Source organism: Arachis hypogaea, chromosome 5, assembly GCF_003086295.3.
Source record: "Arachis hypogaea cultivar Tifrunner chromosome 5, arahy.Tifrunner.gnm2.J5K5, whole genome shotgun sequence".
Taxonomy (NCBI): domain Eukaryota; kingdom Viridiplantae; phylum Streptophyta; class Magnoliopsida; order Fabales; family Fabaceae; genus Arachis; species Arachis hypogaea.
In genome coordinates, this window is record NC_092040.1 from 20,271,409 (window position 1) to 20,292,619 (window position 21,211).

The window sequence follows — 21,211 nt, forward strand, 5'->3', positions numbered from 1 at the left end:
TTTTTTTATTTTGACTGGTCTAATTTTTTAAGTTTAATTATTTTGTTGGTTTTTATAGTTTTGTAAAATTTTTAATTAAGATTTTATATTTTTTTAATTAGATCTTTGCACTAAATTTCTTTTTCAATTAGATTTCTTTTGATAGTAATTAACTTAATTGTATAAGAATTTAACTAAAAAAAATTTGATACAAAGACTCAAATAAAAAGAAAAAAAATATAAGAACCCAATTAAAAAAATAAATTAGTGTAAAAACTTAATTAATAATAATAATAAAAATCTAATTAAAAATTTTACAAAATTATAGAACCAATAAAATAATTAAACTAATTTTTTATTATAGCCACAAAGTATTGGATATTTATAGGCTTCACTATAGTTCACCAAAAAAAATATGCTTCACTATTTCATTTATTACTAGACCTTAATAAGTATTGTGAATGGCTATGAGTATTTTATTTACTAAAAGTTTTTATTTTGTCTTAAAGACATATATTAAAATTATAAATTAAAAAATTATTAGAAATATAAAAATTTCAAATTTTTAATCTATTTAATTTATATTTATTAAATAAAAAATTTAAATTTTTATTAATAATAAACTTATCATATCTCCTAAAACATAATCATACAAAAACAAAAGCAAATAATAAAAAAATGAACAATATCAAGAGGAGTCTCGAATGACAATGCCTTAATTTTTGTTGTAGCTCCTCAAACCTGCTTCCAAGAGTATGTCAAGTGATGAACCATATAAGGCATCCAAAAGTGATGAACCTTCCAAAGTATAAAAAGGCACCCAAAAGTAATGAATTTGAAGTTATTATTTCTGTGATTGAAAAAAAAAATATATATATATATATATATATATATATATATATATTTATGGATATAATAAAAAAGTATTAAAAACAAATTAGAATGACTGTCTGTTAAAAATAATATACTTGCAAAATAATAAAAAATTAGTTAGTTATAGTTACATAAATTTCTTTAGGCAAGTACGAATATTATGACTACCATCATTATATTCATTATACTTTTTTGTTAGATCAATTTTCAATTAAAAGGAATAAGAAAGAGATTACGAAAACACAAAGATAGATAAAAAAATTTTATTAGAGGTAATCACTTTAAATCCAATCCTTCAAAAAGCTTTTTTAATTGTTCTTCTTGATTTTTCAAGTCCTTGCTGAATTTGGAGGATAATTTATTTTTAATTTTTTGTTATAGGTGAATATTATCAAGAATTCTAAAATATTGTTTCTTTTTCTTTATTTGATATGTACGAAAAAATTGTAAAAATCAAATCGGATTAATCGGTTCAACCAAAAAGTTAATAAATAAAATCATAAACTAATTTGGTTCGTTTTTTGGATCGTTTAAAGATAAAAATCGACATAAATCGATAAGAACTGACAAAAATCGATCTAACCATTTCGAGTGGCGAATTTACGTGGACCTAAGGTAGCCGTGTCCTCCATTTTTTAAAAAAAATTAATATTATTAGTTTATTATTATTATATAATATATATATATATATATATATATATATATATATATATATATATATATTAACACACTAAAAAATTTATATGTTAGAAACTTAATATGTATAAATTATAATGTGTATTATAATATACTAGTAGCAATTAAAAACTAGGTTAAAAAAATAAAAATGTATAAATATATAAATAATTAAAAAGTTATTAAAAATATAGATTTGTATTAATGTAACAACTATAAAAAATTTCTTATTTTGACTCTTTCTATGGCAATAGTAATAATTAAATAGATTTTTTACACAATAAAAATATTAAAATAAGACTTTAAAATAAGATAAAAGATGAATTTTTAGCAGATTATATGATTGTATATATTGAAAAAGAGAATAGTTCAAAATTTATTTCAGATGATAAATTGATATTTTAGTTATATGAAATATCACAAAACAAATTTAAAAATATCAAAATCCTATAAAGTATGTAGTTAAATGTTAATTTTTATATAATATAATTATTAATTTTGACTTATATATTATAAATTATATTTTGTTGATTTTTCATTATATTATTTTAATTTATTTTATATAATTTGGCCCTCTCTTATAAAATTTTTGGATTCGTTACTGATTATTTCGATAATAGTGCACTCTTATGGTGCTACTGCTGAACACGAAACCTCTTAGTTGCAATCCATTTTTATTACTATTTTCTTAATGTTATATACGACAAAGATTAATTATATAATAAATTTTTAAATTAAATAATTTTATAAATATTTAATTTATTTTTTATTTTTTTATTATTTATTTTTTAAATTAATTATATTTTTAATTATGTATTATTATAATAGAAATATAAATTTTACTAAAAATTTATTAATTTTTATCTATTTTAATATTAATATTGTAATTAAAGTTATCTATTTTGATACTAATATTGAAATTTATTGATATTATAAATTTATATTGTTATGTCAAATTAAGATATTATTGTAGTAGAACTAACTAATTTTATGTCTATCTTTATATTAGTTATCTTTAAAATTTGAGATTTAGTTATTTTTAAAATGTTTGACGAAGATATGTATTTTAATGGTTTATAAAAAAATTTGACAGGTTTGGCTATTAGGCGGATGGGAGGAATGCAGGACTTAGTTGTTCTTAAATTGTTACATTATTTATAATATTAATAGTTTATTTATAGTGTATTTTAGTATAAAAATATTAAATAGAATTATTAATTTAGTTTAAAGAGATAAAAAATTAAATTTGTTATTATTAAAAAATATTTTACTATATATCAAATAATATGTTTATTAATTTTTATTTTATTGTAAAAAATTATTTAGATCATAATACTAATAGTATATTATAGGATTATTATTATTAATATATTAACTGAATTTTAATGTTTATTATTTATATATTTAAAAATTATATTTGAGAATGATTTATTTAGTTTCATAATAAATAATATTTTTAAATTTAAATAATTTATTAATTAGTTTATACTTATTATATATATTTAATAATTTATTAGAAAAAGAATATTAATATAATAAATAAAAAGATAATCTAAAAAAATATTATTTAAAAAATTATAAGAACAAATAAAATTCTAATCAATTTAAATTTAGAGACAATTAGATCTTTGTTTATTTCTGAATTTAACATGTCAATATTTTTTGGTTCAGAGTTGATGAAAAAATATCTATAAAATCACGTTGTATGACTAAATCAAAAAATAAAGATCGAAATAAATCAATTTTATTTTAAGAGATCGTATTTTCATTCTTAAAAATGGACTGGTTGGTACTTCACTCTTTCTCAAACAAGAAATCAAAGAAAAAGAAAAAAGAAAAAATCAGAGAAAATTGTGTGACTCCGGTTCGCTGCGTAATTGAACTGCGTAGTCCTTCTCTCCTCCTCCATTCCTTTCTTCCTTGCTTGCGTCTCTCTCTCTCTGCTCACACAACACAAGCTCACAATCACCGTCACAATCACACTCTCCTCAGTTTCACCTCTCTTGTCTACTCCTTCTTATAACCCGTCATAATCACCACAATAATTTCAACTAAACTACACACTTCATTTCATTCATGGGTATTACCCACATGTTCTTCTTCTTCCCTCAAGCTTCAATTTTTCAGCTTCCACTCAAACCTTAAAGCCTCCACTAACCGAAGAACAAAACCGTTATTGAAACTGCAACAAGTACACAGTGCCCCAACTTACCACATGGGATTGGGATTAATAACCACCCAAGCAACGACCAAATCCCAGGTAGCCTTTCATGGAGTCATCATCATCAACATCATCATCATCGACAAGAAGAACAACATCAACCGAAATAACATCAACATCGTTGATGGCGATACAGAATTCCTTCGACTCCGTTTATTCCCGCTACGCACGCGAGGCGCTCGACGAATTGCCTGGTAACTTCACCATCACCGACCCATCAATCCCAGGCCACCCAATCATCTTTGCCAGCCAAGGCTTCCTCAAGATGACCGGTTACGACCGAGACGAGGTTGTCGGAAGAGGTGGGGCCATGTTCCAAGGTGATAGAACTTCTAGAAGGTCGTTGATGGAGGTCAGGGAGGCCGTTAGGAATGATCGGAGCTGCCAGGTCAGCTTGCTTAACTACCGCAAGGATGGGACACCCTTTTGGATGCTCTTTCATGTGAGTCCTGTTTTTGGAAGGGATGGTGGCCGGGTTGTTCACTTTGTGGCGGTTCAGGTTCCTTTGGAAGGGAGAAGGCTGAGGAGGCGACGGTCTATTGGGTGCCGGAGAGGTAGCGGCGATGACGGTGGTAGTGGCGATTATGTTCTCGGGTGTTGTAGGAAGGAGGTGTGCAATGATAACAGCTTGGAGGTTGAGTTAGTTTCTTCCATGGATCACGGGTTGGACCATGATACTAAAGGTTTGTGTTCTGGGTTCAAGAAATGCTACATAGTCAGAATTTTTGTTATTTGAAAATTAGGATTTTACTAACGAGCGTTTATAAAGTAACTGGTTAAGGAGTCAAAATTAGAATGTTTTGTTATAAATGCAAAAAAATATGATCAAACCTGTGAATTCTTTCCTGAGGGCACTCATTATTTAAATTATCATAATGGTGGAATGAAAAAAAGTTCTATGATTAAAGACTGAAAAGCTTTTACTTTGTAGTAGTTTATTATTTTTATTTTTTTCTATAAATTAGATTTTAGGGTATGTGAAAGTAGTAGAACTTGTTTCACATAAATGTTTGGTTGAGGTAGGATTAGGAAGGTTCCTTATCTCCTGGAGTTTGTTGAAATTCCTGAGGACGTATAACTTTTGTACTCTTGTGGCCAGTGGGGGATTTGTGTCACGGGATCTAAATGACCCGAACGTGCGGCATACCTGATAGGATACTTTTATGGGAAAAAAAAACTGCATTAAATTGTTGAATGCTTCACGTTCATGCACTGTTTGGTACTTCTGTTCTGGTTGATATACTTTGGTAGCTCTTGGCTTTGTAACTGTCAGTTTCTGTGGTGACCCTTTGGCAAAAAGCCTCCCCCCCCCCCCCTTTCCTTTCTGTTTCTTTTAGTTAATAAAAATTCTCTGATTGATCATTGATTGTCCTCTTGTTGGGAGGAATTGCCTATGATACCCTCCTGAACAGTGCTTCAAGTAATTTGGTAATGTCCAAATTTAATTTGTATTTTCTATTATTAATCATGGTGAATTCATCAAATGAAGATTTGAATTTTGATGAATGGTGTATGTTATGACATGCAGTCATCTGGTTCATATAGCCAAACCACTTAGTAGGATGAGGCTTAGCTACTAATCTAGTATTTTTATGTTATCTATTATGTTAAATTCCTAGTGAAGTGGCGTTGTACATTGAAGCTCTGATTGGTTAGGGACTTGGGGTTTGCTATTTACTGATTTGTTAGCTTTGTGACATTCAGAATTGGACAGTGACAAGCCGTGTGAGGCAACTGACGACGAGAAGAGAAGTGTGATGGTTGCAATGGACAACATTTTTTCTGTGCTAACTCACTACAGCGAGTCAACAGGCAGATTGGTATGTAGAAAGAGATGCAGCATACCTGACATGGGTCTTCTTAGCACTTCCTTGATTATTTCTCTTGGTAGAATCAAACAAAGCTTTGTATTGTGAGTTATTGAAAAAGACTAGTTTTCTTACTTCACAGTAAGTTCTATGCTTTTGGCAGATCTTTAATTCATTTATATGTTGTTTGTTGAATTTGAGTTTTCTCGCAGAACTAATCCGCATTTACCTGACATGCCTATTGTATATGCCAGTGATGCCTTCTTGAATTTGACAGGTTCTCCAACTTTCATGTTATTTAAATTAATAATATCCCTGTTACAATTACAGTTTACATCAAATACGGTGACACCTGATCTAAGGATAAAAGCCATTAATTCAGATCGATGATTTTGTTTTCACTAAAACCTTATTTCTTGAATAGGTTATGCAAGGGATGAAGTTTTGGGCCGCAATTGTAGATTTTTAGGTGGACCGGATACTGATGACTCAACTTTATATCTGGTATAATATGCTGTTACTGTCATAGTTCTTCAATAATTGTCTTGTAACTTGGCTATTTAAATTAGTGGAAATGGACCACTTGGTTAGGTACTTTGCTTTTTGCTTACAGATAAGGGAAAGCATTAAAAATGAACAACCATGCACAGTACGTATTTTGAATTACAGGTTAACACTTTCCTTCACTTTTGCTTATGCTTGCAAGCTGTGAATTTTATTTGTTTGACATGCTCAATCAATTTACCACAATACTAACAGGAAGGATAGAAGCTCATTTTGGAACCTTCTCCACATCTCACCCGTACGTGATGCTTCTGGCAAGGTAGTGTTACGCATGAGCTATTTATATGCTGAACTATGCATCTTAAATGTCTCTGTTTTTCACTCTCTGCTAGTCATTTTTCTCCCCCAGTCTGTTTCAGCATTGAGAATATTAAAATAGTCAAACTTGGAAAGGTCCTTGATTCATTCCATGACAATTGATTGAGTGCTATTGTTTTGGGTGGCTTTTTGAAGGTTTCTTGTATTGTTATTTTAATCAGCTAGGTTGTAATGTATAACTATATTCAAATTTGTAGAGCTTGGTTATTTTAATCTGCTTTATGATCCTAAACTCAAAGTTCCGCATTCAGCACGACTATTGTTTTGTTGCACTAAACAATTAATTAATTTACTTGTAGAAGGTTGGGAAAGCCAAGAGGTCACAGTTGTGCATTTTAATAATGTGGTAATAACTATTTTTTCTTGGTGGGGTTGCTAAGAGTGCGTTTGGTTTACGTTTTCATTTTCTGTTTTCATTTTCAGTGTTCTGTTTTTCTAGATTTTGTAAAGGAAAAGTGAAAATAAAATTCTGTTTTCTTTTTTTACCTCCTGTTTTCACTTTTTCCTTCACAAAATAAAAAAAAAAACAAACACTGGAAATGAAAACAGAAAATGAAAATGCAAACCAAATACACCCTAAGCTTCTTACAGTTTTAATGGTGATCAAACTGGTCTTTACTGTATGGTTGCGCACTAGAAATTTTCTACCCTTATCTTTTTTAGTCCATGAGGTGAATGAGTCTCAATTCAGCTACAAGATTGCTGCCTTTTGACTTGAAGGACCGGGCAGGGTTTCAAATTTTGGAAATAGTCAACTCAAGCCCTGTGCATTGAGCCTAATTTTTAGTCCATCCAAGTCAAAACCTAATCTTAATGAAGTTACAATGTATTCAATATTGCCTAAATGCAGATCATATATGATTGTAACTATATAATTTTTGGTGGCTTCATCAAATGCCCGCCTTCTAGTTACAGATATGTTAGTTGCAGAGTAGAGTTTATATGATCTGATGGTTAAATGCCAAAAGCCTTGCGGTGAAAGAGTTGGAGCTATAATTTCAGTTATCAATTGTCATAAGAAAATTGGCTGTATTCGCCTTTTACATGCATGTAGTTTACCTTGCTGAATTGCGTGTTTGTTCAGGTAGCATACTATGTTGGTGTTCAAATAGAAGATGAGTGTAAAAACGAGGATAGACAAGGCTTGAGCCCTGAGAAGAGGCAGCTTAGTGTGGTTGGTGTGGTGAAGGTTGCTGTCAGGAGTTTATCAATGCATGCTGGATCTTCAAAGTCATAGGATGATTATTTATTACTCATAATATGCCGACTTTCAAAAATATTATTACCCGTTCACAAAATTATCAATCTCAACTGATTGATCGTTGAGATGATATGAGCACAAAATACTGATTTATGTAATCCATAGTGTCCAAGCAATTATAAGAAAAACATTCTACTATCGATAAATAAATTAAATGTGTTCTCTCCCATGTGCCTGTCAGCTGTATTTATGTTATTCAGCCATAAATTTTATCTTACTCGATTGACTTGCAATGACTTCGTTTCTCCCTTTTCTTAGCATGTCAATCAAATTGTTCCTCTCCTGCATCGGTTATTTTATTTGGAACGTAACTAGAGATGATTATTTTTGGAGTAACTATATTATGTATACACAAAACATTAATTCTTTGTATAGAATATATATTCATACATAAATATATAATGAATATATAATGACTGATTTGTGGTTAATTTTAGTTGGGGACAAATTGGTAACACCAAGAAGAAAAATAGACAGCATTTGAACTGAAGCAGAGAACGCAGCTTCAGAGAGAAAATATAAATGTACCATAAATAGAAGCCGAAATACTGAGCGAAAGTAAACATTGAATCACCCAGTTCTGTTTATAATTTTATATTATAGATGTAAGCGTGTACAAACTAACTAAACTGCACTGATTGACTGAAGCACTTAACTGAACGAGACTAGCTAAGTGCTAGCAAGGTTACAAAATCTTCCGATAAGCATTTTGGTTACACTGAAACTGATGATGCAATAATGGCTTCACATAAATGGACACACGACAGATTACTCTTATTACTTTATTAGTACTACCAGGCAGTACGAGACTAGCAAATAAATTCAATGGTAACTCAGATTACCAAAACTGCTCGATAATTTAGAATAAAATAGAAATTTCCCAAAAGAATTGAGGTTTTTATCTTTCTGTTTTAATAGAAGTGCCCTCCAAAAGAATGGTGTCTAAAAACCCAAGCCACTACCCCTACATACAACAGTATTCCCACAGAAGCAAATGATGACGACTTGCTGACATCACCTCACTTCACTTCACTTAACCTGAACCCAAACAGCTACACTGGGAACACCTGCATGCACGACAAACACCATGTAATACCCAGGCGGCGCCACCGTCGGCGAAGGCGGTCCACGCGCCGTCACCTTAAATTCGGACGCCGCCACCTCCTGCAACGCCGCAACGTGGAGCACCACCACCCGCTGGTTCATCGAGAAAGAGTGCGTCGTAAACGATGGCGCCACAAGGGCCACACTAATCCCAGCCAAAGAACGCCGCAATGAAAACGTAACAGAAAAATTACCACCATACGACGCCGTATTATTCGCAGCTTCAACCGCAATAATCGAAGGCCTCAGGGTTTCGAATTCGGGTCCCAAATAATCCGGATAATAAGCGTCCAAACTCAACTCTGTCGGGTACGGGTACGACTGAAAATCATAACCTCTATGTGGGTTGCTCCCACCCACTAATATTCTGCCATCTGGCACCAACACAGCTGAAGAATGATACATCCTAGCGGTCTTCGCCGGCGCCAGTATCTCGAACCGGGATAACGGTTCATGTAAACCGGGTTTATATAAAACCGGATACCGAACCGGGTTCGCTGCATTTTCCCACCCAGCAGTTCCGTTCGCCGCGCCGTTAATTATAACGACGTCACCCGTTGGAAGAAGAACCATATCCGGCATGACACGTGGAAACGGCATCGTCTCCATGATCCATTTGGGTTCAGGGTCGGTCACCCGAATCCGACCGCATGTCCTCGAAGCCTCAATGAAGATCTTGTTAATGTTGGCCAAATTGAACGCGCCGGGAAACGCGCCGCCGCATATCATAATTTCCGCGTGGGGTAATCGGGTCGGGTCGTCCAACCCGGAGAGATGAACCGGAAGCAAAACCGAAGAGCCTGTGCTAGGGTAGTTCCGTTTTTCTATTCCGGGTATCACCGGGAACTCGCGGAGGACAATGTTGCGTTTGTAGTCGAGCAAGATGGATCTCCGGTTAGCAAAGACGAAGAGGTTCCCGTCGGGGAGAAGGTGCAAGAACGGATAAAGATTGTTCTCCTCGCCGGGGTTGCTATCCCTCGTGACCTTCAAGAATCTGAGGAAGAAGAAAGAGTTAGGGTTTTCCGGTGCAGTGAAGATGCTGTTGGGATCGACGAATTCGTAGGTGAAGGAGTTTCTTCCACCAAGGACGATGATTCTTCCGTCGGGGAGGATCTGATTCGAAGCGTACCAGCGGGAGGAAGTTAGGTTCCATGGAAGTTCGAGCCAGTCGCAGGTTTCAGGGTGCTGAGGACAGGGTGAGAAGGTGCGGAGCTTGTTGTGGCCGTCGTTGAAGCCGCCGGTTTGGAAGAGTGTGCCGTCGAGGGAGAGAGCGCCGGAGGAGCACCATGCGTCGGTGAGGATGGTGAGTGGGCGGAGGGTGTTGAGGGAGAGGTCGTAGAGGACGGAGTGGGCGGTGCAGTCGAGTTTCAAGGCCATGTCGCGGGGGTTGAAGCGGCAGCGGCTGAATGGGAGGGAGATGTTTGAAGGACCGAAGTCTGTACGGTCGAAGATAACTACCTTGTTATCTCGCATTACTTGCATGTGCATGGCGGAGATGCCTATGCTTCTTTGCAGCTGAACCCAGTGGCCTCCCGTGGTTGCAGCCATCGGTTCTGGGTTGAAGGGTGAGCATGCAATGTTGTAGAAGAACGTGAAGAGGAAGAGCAAGGATGGGGCGTTCTTGATCTTGAACGCCATGGTGGCTTTACTTGTGTGTGCAGTGGTCACTCCAATCCTCTCTCTCATATACATACATATGTAATATAAGAATAACAATGGAGCCTTATTGTTTTGTTAGAGGGGGGCAAAAAAAAAAAAACTGTGTTATTTATGATGGGAATCCATGGTTTGGTGGGTGTAATAAAGAGTAAACAACGATAAAATTGTTGGAGACTTGGAGAGAACTGGGTAGATATCAACTTGTGGGCGTCAAGTTGAGGGAGAATATAATTTGCTTTTGTTATATATATATATATATATATATATATATATATATATATATATATATATATATATATATATATATATATATATAGTATATACTCGTGTCAGAGGGGATTAAATTCTGCATCGATACGAGTCAAATAAGTGGGTAGTTAATTGTAAGAGAAATATTTTATTCAATGCAATTTATAGTAATGTAAAAATTAGATATACTGCTGTAAGATAAGATTAGTAATTCGAAGGGTTTTTTTTTTATATTTTAAATCCCCTATAATCTCGTTTTATTTCTTTATTGAACGAATAAGAGTAAACATCCAATCCGGTCCCTGTCTAATTTTCATAAGGACAAAGCGATCTCTGTCTAAAAAAACGGTACATTCCGGCCGCTGTCTTTGTATTCTGTGAGACATAGCGGTCCTTCTGTGCCTTCCGACGTTGAAAACAACCGAAATAAGCATACGTGTCACTTAACGGTGATGAGCTGGCTGCCAAGTGTCCTTGAAGTGCCAAGCTGTTAATTAAAAAATGGACAGGGGTCGATCTGTCCTTTTCTCCAAAATAAAAACGTTGTCGTTTTGTGTGGGATGGGAGGTTCAAATGCTGCACTGCTTCACTATCTACTTTGAAAATGTATCACTGTGTTCGACTGTAAACCCTAGAACAGCATGGTTCATAGTGAAGAACGTGGGTCGACATCAAATCGGCGAAGTGGGAGAGATGAAAACGAATCAAGTTGGAGTTTGAATGTTACTGGGAGTGTGGGATCAAGGTGGAAGAAGAAGTGGGTTGCCCCAGTGTGTAATTGTGGAATTTATGCAATTTTGTTCATGTCTGGAACCTATATGAACCCAAACAGACTATTCTTTCGATGCCCATATTTTAAGGTAGGTTTATTAACAATTAAAATTTTGTTCACTTTGTTTCTCATTCATGATCATACTTCAAGGTAGGTTTATCAAGAATTAAAATTATGTTCATTTTGTTTTTCAATAGATTCATAATAAAGAATATTATTTTGTAGACTCCAACACCTCATTGTAAATACTTTTATTGGCTTGATGATTATGTTGCATCATTCAATGAGGATGATGCGAAGACTCTTTTGTTCGGAGGTTTGAAGTTGAATCAGAATCATAAAGAAGATCATTCTTCTGCAGATGATAACAAAGTTAGGGAGCTAGAGGAAAGATTGGTTGGCTTAGAAATTGATTTGAAGAAAGCTAGATTGAATTTTAGTCAAATTAGATGCAGTAGTGTTGGATGTGTTATGTTGGCATTTGTTGCTGGAATTGTAGTTAGAAACCTGTTTAGTGGTGTAGTTTAGAGAGATCAAATGTTACTTCTGGAGTACTGTGAAACATGGTGATCTTGGTTGTTAAGTTGGTTAGGGTATGGCATTTGTTGCTATTGATCACTTTTGATGAATGAATATAAATATAATTAAGCTGGTTTTGTTTTTATATGTTCGTTTATTCAATTTTAAAGACTGCAGTAGTATACATAATTTTGTAATAAAATAAGGCATTATGAATTTGTTGAACAAAGTAAGAAGTCATCTGTTGAAAATTGAAACTTAAGACATGATACCATAATAATAGAAAAAGGGAATCATCATAACAGCCCTTAATAATATAATTATCCAAAAGAGTATTCAACCAACTATATCACTGGTTGCATGTCTTAGCATCTAATTATATAATAACAAAAGCAAGGGCAACACAAGGTCCCTAATCAACATAATTGTCATAGCAAGTAATCTGATAACCAAAATAAACAGTGCCCACAAGTTATTGTCCAAATTATCTTTTCTTCCTAGTTCCAAACTTTTAAACTATATCAACTACTCAATTCTTGTCAGGAGGCCTAATCCTTGGAGTGGGGATGAACTTAAAAAGTCTTGATGCAGTTCCTGATGTTGCTTCTGCCATGGTCTCAGCTGATAGTCCTGTTGATACACCTTGGTTCGTTGGAGTAGTAGGTCTCACAATTGGTTGCTTCTCCCTAAAGCATGGTGCAGTGTTGGTGTTGAATTTTGTTGCAGGCTATCATCAGAGAAGATCATAGGAAAGGTCATAATTAAATTAAATAGAGATTACTAATTTAACTTAGGACCATGTTTTACCTCATCTGCTTGGGGTGCAGACTGAGAGACATTAATTTCCTCCCTTTGACCATGGTTCACTGATTGTCCTGTTGCAGATGTTTTGGAAAACTTCTTTTTGTTCTTTTTTGCCTTAGTCTATCATAAATGGTAACTGTTAGGATAACAAATAAAATAGTGTTATGCCAAATAAAGACCCTAAATTAGCATAAACTCACAGCAGTATCTAATGTAGTTTCTTCAGCATTGGCAGTTGACTTGTTCTGTCCTGTTTGCTGAACCTGTTTAATTGTCAAATCACAAGATTGAAACAAGAAGGCTCAACTAATTAGGACACTTAACTCCTTAACTATATATATATAAGACAGTTAGCATATTAAATATATTTTGAAAGTGAGTAATCAATTGTTGGATTATACCTGCTGAGTGTTAGTTTGGCTTGACTCTACAAATTGCAAAGGCACTTTCTTTGCCCTTCTCTCTTTCTTTGTCATAGGTTTCCAATTCGGGTCTTGAGGTGCATTGGTACAAGTCTTGTAGTAGTGTCCTAGCTTACCACACTTAGAGCAAGTGACCTGAAAGGTTTTTTACATTTGTTTGGATTCATCTCTTTCTCAATCGGGTCTGATCTTCTCTTCATCTTTGGCCTATGAGCAGCTCTTTTGATTGGAGGAGGAAGAGTCTTAGCAGCATCCGATTGTACCCAGTACTCTTCACTATTAACCGGTTTGATGCAATGTGAGTATGTAGCTCTTACTGCTTCCATTGTCAACCACTTATGCACAAAATTTTCAGGCCTAAGGCCCATCTTAGACATGGCTGCCACTGCATGTCTACAAGGCATACCTATAGACATGAATTCAATTTACCACATGCAATCAATCCTTTGTAACAAATATATATTTTTACAAGTACAAAATAGTATTCAAAACAAGTTTACCAGTTAGCTGCCATAGGTTGCATGTGCATGTTCTTTCTTCAAGATTAACCCCAACCTTGTGATTTCGACAGTGCACTTCAAAAAGAACTCTCTTACTATCTCCAGCCCAGATAGCTTTCCATTTTTGGCTTTTTGGCTTAATGAAGTCGTCCAGTCTTTTTTGCTGCACTGGAGCTAAAGTGCTAACATGTTTCTCTAGCTTCTTTTTGTGTGCTGCCATCTTTCGCATTAGATAACATCTTAAGTCCTCGCACATTGTCAGTATTGGCTTACCCCTGTATGCCACTATCTTAGCGTTCCAAACTTCACACATATTATTGGTGATATTGTCAACCTTGGGTCCGGGACTAAAAAATGCCTTTGACCAAGCAGCTGGATCAAACCTATCAAGATATTCCCAAGCTGAAACACTGATCTGTTTCAGCTTTTCCATAGCTGCCTTGAACTCAATTTGTGTGGTGCAACGTGCACAATCCCATACAAGTTGCTTGGTCTGTTGGTCCTTAAATTGCTTAATGAAATTCTTCCAAATGTGTAGTACGCAGTTCCTATGAAAAGCCCTTGGAAATATGTCCTTTAAGGCTAATGCCAATCCCTACCAGAAAACCAACAGTGCAACCCAATAACCCAATTGGACCAACAATGCATATCAATAAATAAAAAAGGCCATCAAACAAGTTCAGTCCAACAAATCATATCAATAAATAATAAGGTATGAGATTCTCACAATTCAGACCAGCAATGCATATCAATAAATAAAAAAGGCCATCAAACAAGTTCAGTCAAACAAATCATATCAATAAATAATAAGGTATGTAATTCTCATAATTCAGACCAGCAATGCATATCAACAAATAACAATGAATGAAATGAAACAACTATTTTTTAATACCTTTTGCTAGTCCGATATAAAGTTCCAGCCCCTTTCCGTGCTATCACCTAAGTCATGCTGAAGTTGTGTTAAGAACCATTTCCAAGTGTCCTTACACTCATTCGGCACAACTGCATATGCAATAACAAAGAAATGGTTATTGCCATCTTGACCCACTGTAGATAGTAGCTAACCGCCATAATAGCCCTTAAGAAAACAACCGTCTAATCCAATCAAAGGCCTGCATCCTTCTATAAAGCCCTTCTTGCAAGCATCCAAGCTTATATATAGTCTATCAAACAAAGGGAGAGACTCTGGCTGAGGTATCACGTCTAATCTTGCAGTTGAACCAGGGTTTGTCCTATGCAATTCCATCAGGTAATCCCTAATCTTACCATATTGTGCTCCTTCGTCACCAATTACCTCCTCTCTAGCTGCCTTAAGTGCCCTGCTTATCATTTTATCACTCAGTTGGATGTTGTAGTCTTCGATCATGTATTCCATAGCTTGCTTTGGCTTCATGTCTGGCAGAGTAAGAAGCCTCTTAACTAACTTTGAAGTTACCCACTGCCTATCAGCAAGGTTGCTGCTGAAATCCCTTCCACAATTATGCTCATTTAACAAAGTTTTTACTTGATAACATCCATGTGCACTATTCTATGATGTCAATATTAGCCATGAACAATTTTCACTTGCACAGGCTGCCCTGACCCTCTGCTTCTCATTCTTTAGATACATAACATCTTTACCCTCATATACAAAATAATCCTTCAACGCACTCTTGAATGCTTCCATTGTAGTGAAGGTTTGTCCAACTTTAAATTCAACCTCCCCGTACTCAGTTTCTTCATTAAAGGCATCATATGCAGTCCTCCCTTCATCCTCAGATGACACTGGGCTGTTGAAAGCTTCACTTTCATAATTATATGGCTTGTCATAATCTGAATCCAATTCCTCTATAGTTGGCCCAACACTCCCAGATGTGCCACCCAAACTAGTTCCAATGCCACTTAAACCACCACCTATAGTGTCATTCTTACTTCCGTTATACTTTCATCTCTCAGAATATGTTTTCTTCTAGTGCCCTTATACTTCTTAGAAGGCCTTTTTTGGACAGAATTTTTCTTAGCTGTGTCCATACTATCCTTTCCACCTGAACCAGCCCCAACCTCCACATTTGAGCCAGTGTTATCTTGAACTTTTGGGCCATGTCTAGCTTTCTTTTTAAGTGAAAGTCTCTTCTTCTTCTGAATATTTTTTCCCTTTTCCAAACTTTCATCACTGCTATCTGTATCCTCAAAACCAGAAGGAGGAGGCTTATAAGGCTCATCTTCTGTGGTCTCATATCCATCATCTGAAGATGATGATGATTCACTCAGCACAACATTATCACGCTCCACACCATCATCAACAACTTCAGGGACATCTATCGGGTGATCAAAGTAAAGATAAAATTCATTATTACCCTTATTTCTCTTCTGAGCATTCCTCAGTTCGTTTATCTCAGCATCACCTTTAATAACATGTAGCCCAATTTCCATGTCATCAGCAGTATTGTCAAACCAATACATCTCCTTATATGTTGTATACCCTAACTCCTTAAATAAAATTTCTAGATCAAAAAAGTTAATATAGTTTAAATCCATGGGTGGATATTTATGTACTTTTCCATTAACATAACATAATACCCCCTCTAAATTTCTCTTGAAACTTCCTCCATGATATAATACAGGAACAACCATAAAATCATTCATCTGAGACAAACAAAATAAATGATATTTTATATTACAACCTCTATATAAATAATTGTGATTTTAATTGAGTACATATATTTTTTAATTGAGTACATGTAGTTAAAGTAGCTATATATTCTAATGAAGTATTACATATATGGAGACACAAGAAAAAAATTTCAACATCACTACTATGCATGATGTAATATAGTCAAAGTATGTAGGTATATATTTACTGGTTTGTTGTTTCACGGAAAAATCAAATTTTAATAGAGTACATAAACATTTGCTAAGGTATATATTTGCCTTAAACTTTAATAGAAAATTGCTGTGAACTCTTTTATAAACACTAATCATAACAATGTTTATATATATATATATATATATATATATATATATATATAATATTAAAATTTGAATAAAGATAATATATCTGTCAGATTTGTTGTTATATTTAGAGTTTGTGATTTTAATACAAGCAAATCGATGCATTTTGAACCCACTTGCAAACTGTATATGAATTCCATTGAACCCTATTTTCTATATGAATTCCATTGCAGGAAGGGAAAACATCTATCTCTCTTGATGGCAAAATCCCCCAAAATTAGCAACATTGAGCCCTAACCAAACTCTATCTTTGTTACGCGACACCAGGTCAGAAAACAAAAAATGCAAACACTGACAAACCCAAAACTAATTAAACAATACACAATGTAACTAATATTTTATTTGAATAATCTGTTACTTACCTTGAAGACTTGCACAAGAAAGTTCTGTCAACGTCGTCAGAAAGTCCGTTAGTAGTGCCGTCTGAAGCTTCACTTGGAGCGTTGTCAGCAACACTGTCAGCGTCTTACTCAGCTCCACAGCCAGGTAGAGCGTTGTCGTTTTGTCGTCTTCAGAGAGTCTTCAGAGGAAACATGAAAAGATTGTGGGTTTTCTGTAATTAGGAGAAAGGGAAGAAGGGTTAAATGGAAATCCAAGGCATGTACTCTACGCACCATTTCAATCCCCCACACAAAACGACAGCGTTTTTATTTTGGAGAAAGGGACAGATCAACCCCTGTCCATTTTTTAATTGACACTTGGCACTTCAAGGACACTTGGCAGCCAGCTCATCACCGTTAAGTGACACGTATGCTTATTTCGGTTGTTTTCAACACCGGAAGGCACAGAAGGACCGCTATGTCTCACGGAATGCAAAGACAGGGGCCGAGACGTACCATTTTTTTGGACAGGGATCGCTTTGTCCTTATGAAAATTGGGCAGGGACTGGATTGGGTGTTTACTCAACGGATAATAATAGATGAGGTGGGATTAATGTGCTAAGTAAATAAGTCGAACTCAATTCTGGTTAAGTTTATGTTAATTATTAGATGGATCTTTTGGTATTTTTTTTGTGACTGAAATAAATTAAACAAAAAAAAACAAAACAAACAAAATAAAGAACTGCTTAAATAGGGGACAGTCCCGTTTAAGACTATTCTTAAACTCCACTTAGTTAACCTTTGCTAAAGCAAAGGAAAGTCAAGGAACTAATTAGTTTGACCTTCGAATCCTATTTATTTCCTAAGAAAAGGTTGGGATTATTGAAGTTCAATTCAATTAGCAAAGATAACAGTTATCAATTATGTTGAGCTAAGATAACTCTTGAGTTACTGATTTCTTAACCAAGACCAAAAGGAAAGAGATTAAATCTACTGGAATAAAAATGTCTTCAGATTGGGAATAATCAATAACATAAATAAAAGAAAGCAATATTAACTGAAATACCTCAAATAGCATTAATTCAAAAGAGTAATTTGTAACATAGAAGAATTCATAAACTAAATTGAGAAAGCAAGTAATGAAAAAGGGATATTGAACTTGATAAAGAGATAATCCTCAAAGCAAATAAAATCCTAAATCTAAATCCTAATCCTAAAGAGAGAGAGGAGAGAACCTCTCTCCAACTAAACCTAAATCATAAAAATTGACTAAAAATTCGAGAGTCCCCAGAATGGATGCATTCCCTCACTTTATAACCCTTGGTCTATGCCTTCTGGACTTGGATTTGGGCCAAAAAGGGCTTCAGAATCCGCTATGAGCATTTTCTGCAATTTCTGGTGCGTAGCCTCTGTCACGTGACCACGTGAGTCAATTGGAGTTTTCCTTATCGCGCGGTCGCGTCAGTCATGCGGCCGCGTCATAGGTGTTCTTCTTTAGGTGCGCGGTCGTGTCAGTCATATGGCCGCGTCGCTGCTTCTTCGCTCTTGGCACGCGGTCGCGTCATCCATGCGATCGCGTGGATGCCAGTTTCTCTTAAAACTCCATTTTACGCTTTCCTTCCATTTTTGTATGTTTCCTTTTCCATCCTTTAAGTCATTCTTGCCTTAGAAGATCTGAAACTACTCAACACACTAATCATGGCATCAAATGGAAATAAAGGTAATTAAAATAATTAATTTTAAAGCATAGGAAACATGTTTTTCACATACATCACATAATAAGGAAGGGAAAGTAAAACCATGCAATTAATATGAATAAGTGGGTGCAGGATTGAATAAATCACTCAAACTAAGCACAAAATATATCACAAAATATGGTTTATCAACCTCCCCACACTTAAACAATAGCATGTCCTCATGCTATATCCAAGGTAAAAAGTAAGGTTGAAGTGGTGGAATGCCATGCAATGCAATTCTAATCTAAATGCAACTAACTAAATGCATGATGCAATTCTAATTTTATTCACTGATATATAAAGCTTACATGTAGTTAAATCAATTTACATTCTCAAGGACTCATATATACATAGCCAACCTTAGATAATGTTAAAGCACTTTTACACTTGAGATGGGAAGAAAATTATTTTATAAACTTGCAAGACAATTAACAAATTAAACATAGATATATGTTGATGAGTTATTGAACCCTCATTGGATTTGTGTTTACTCTCTAATCACTCAGTGTTTATTGGGTTAATCACTCTATTCTTCTTTTTATCCTTGCTTTCTATAACTTTGTTCTTCATCTAACCAATCAACAATCATAAAATATAGACATACAAAGATCATGAGGTCTTTTTAAAGTTGTAATGGGGCCAAGGTAAAGGTAAGGGTATATGTATAAGGCCAAGTGAGCTAATTAAGTGAATTCTTGATTAGTCTAAGATCTCACCTAACATACATATTTTATAAAGCAAAGCTTCTTTACCTATTTTCCCATATTTCCCACTTTTTATGTTATATGCTCATGCATTAGTTTTAATTTTTGCTCCATGTGCACTTGCTTTAATTTGCATTTTTTTTAAATGCACATGGTAATTAATTATTTTAATTTCACATGAGCATGCTTCCCAAAACATCTTTATTCTTTTCAACTTTTCTACCTTTGTTTCTATCATCCATGTTCCCATAAAGTTTTTCCCACACTTAAACAATTACACAATTTCTATCTTAAGCTAACCAAGGATTCAACTTGGGGTTTTTAATTTGTTTTTCTGCTTAAGGCTAGTAATGTGGTTATAAAACAAGGGGGATTTAAAAGCTCAAGGGGGTTAACAAGGATGGCATAAAAGGTAGGCTTTATTTGGGATAAGTGAGTTTTAATCAAAAATGGCCTCAATCCTATCCTGGTATGTATCTATATTCTATACTGGACATATAGATTAAAGCAAAGTAAAGAACATCAGAAAAATAAAAAGAAGGGCGAAACACACATGAATAAAATATTATGGCTTAAATGTAACCATACAATGAAGCTCAAAACTCATAGACTGCGTGTTCTCTAACTCAAACATGATATATCATTCATATATGTTGTGCAGGTTTAGTTTAAATTTCCCATTATTCTCATAAAAATATTGTTTTCGGTGGCTTTTAAGGTTTTAGTGTTTCTCCTTGATAAAATGTTGTTAACTAACTAACATGTAATGCTATATATACAAGGTGTGTGGATTGTTTCTGTTGAGGTCTCTAGCTTACTCGTTTTTTATTTTCAATCAAGTCAACTATCATATACTAAAAAGGGTAAATTATACTAATTAATCCACTTAAAAAATAACTAGTAAACTAATGTGCAAATCAAGCTAAAATATCCAAAATAGTATACATATAGCTCAAAGTGCAAAATGCAAAAAAAGTACAATAAAAAGCAAAAAGAGAAAAAATATGCAAAAATACAGAAAATGAACAAAATAAGAGAGAGTTTGTAGTGGTTCATCAAAATAAAGATATGCTAGAGATGGCAACCTCCCCACACTTAAATAATAGCATCGTCCTCGATGGTCACTCAAGCTGGGTGTGAAGGAGTGTCATCTCTAAAAGGATGGGTAGCTGGAGTCTCTGTGGTAGTGGTCTGAGGAGGTGCTGACTGGATAGGGATCTCGGGATCTGCAGCCTGGATCTGATGTAGGACTTCCTGCTATGGTGCAGCCTGCTCTGTGCCTACCTGCACAGCCTCTCTCTGTGGATGGGTTTCCTCCTTGTGCTCATCCGCCTCCTCCTCAGATGGATCTAATGGTGTGTTAGGCTCAGAGGAGATGTCGCCGCCAGATCGTATCAACAGCTTCAGGTGCTCATAGCGTCGCCGGTTGCGACGCTCCATCCTGTCTAGCTGCTGAAACAAGCGGTGCACTAGGTGATAAACTGGCTCTGAGGCAGGTAGAGGTGCAGTAGTGGTAGCAGGTGGAGGTGTAGCAGTGGAAGAAGAGGGGGCAGCCGAAGGCGTGGCGGTCTCATCTGAAGGAGTAAGGAAATCAGGTCTGTAGCCCAAGGCCAGAAAGTTCCTGCTGTGAGGAATAATCTTCCTGTACTCTACAGCAGGTGGCCTCTCATCAGCGTCCTCCCACGGTACGTCAGCTCGACGTCCGAGCTGGGTAATCAGATACGGAAAGGGG

At 35.0% G+C, this 21,211-nt stretch overlaps 2 protein-coding genes across 3 annotated transcripts; one reads left to right on the forward strand and one right to left on the reverse strand.

Annotated features, from left to right (window-relative positions):
- The first annotated feature begins 3,250 nt into the window (after positions 1-3,250).
- LOC112800936 (protein TWIN LOV 1) lies at positions 3,251-7,866 on the forward strand. 2 transcript variants are annotated; one of them, XR_003201601.3, is made up of 7 exons: positions 3,251-4,431; positions 5,453-5,660; positions 5,769-5,833; positions 5,981-6,060; positions 6,170-6,205; positions 6,316-6,379; positions 7,523-7,866. XR_003201601.3 is itself a non-coding variant. In XM_025843400.3 (7 exons), exons 1-7 carry the CDS (start codon positions 3,798-3,800, stop codon positions 7,673-7,675), a joined length of 1,260 nt encoding a protein of 419 aa, XP_025699185.1. In that variant the 5' UTR covers positions 3,251-3,797; the 3' UTR covers positions 7,676-7,866. The 2 variants fall into 2 exon arrangements, 1 of the variants encoding a protein (XP_025699185.1); XM_025843400.3 differs by having other exon boundaries at positions 6,170-6,225.
- Positions 7,867-8,233: 367 nt separating this feature from the next.
- LOC112800937 (aldehyde oxidase GLOX-like) lies at positions 8,234-10,671 on the reverse strand. The gene has a single exon (XM_025843402.2). It carries the CDS (start codon positions 10,493-10,495, stop codon positions 8,729-8,731), a length of 1,767 nt encoding a protein of 588 aa, XP_025699187.1. The 5' UTR covers positions 10,496-10,671; the 3' UTR covers positions 8,234-8,728.
- Between the last annotated feature and the right edge of the window lie 10,540 nt (positions 10,672-21,211).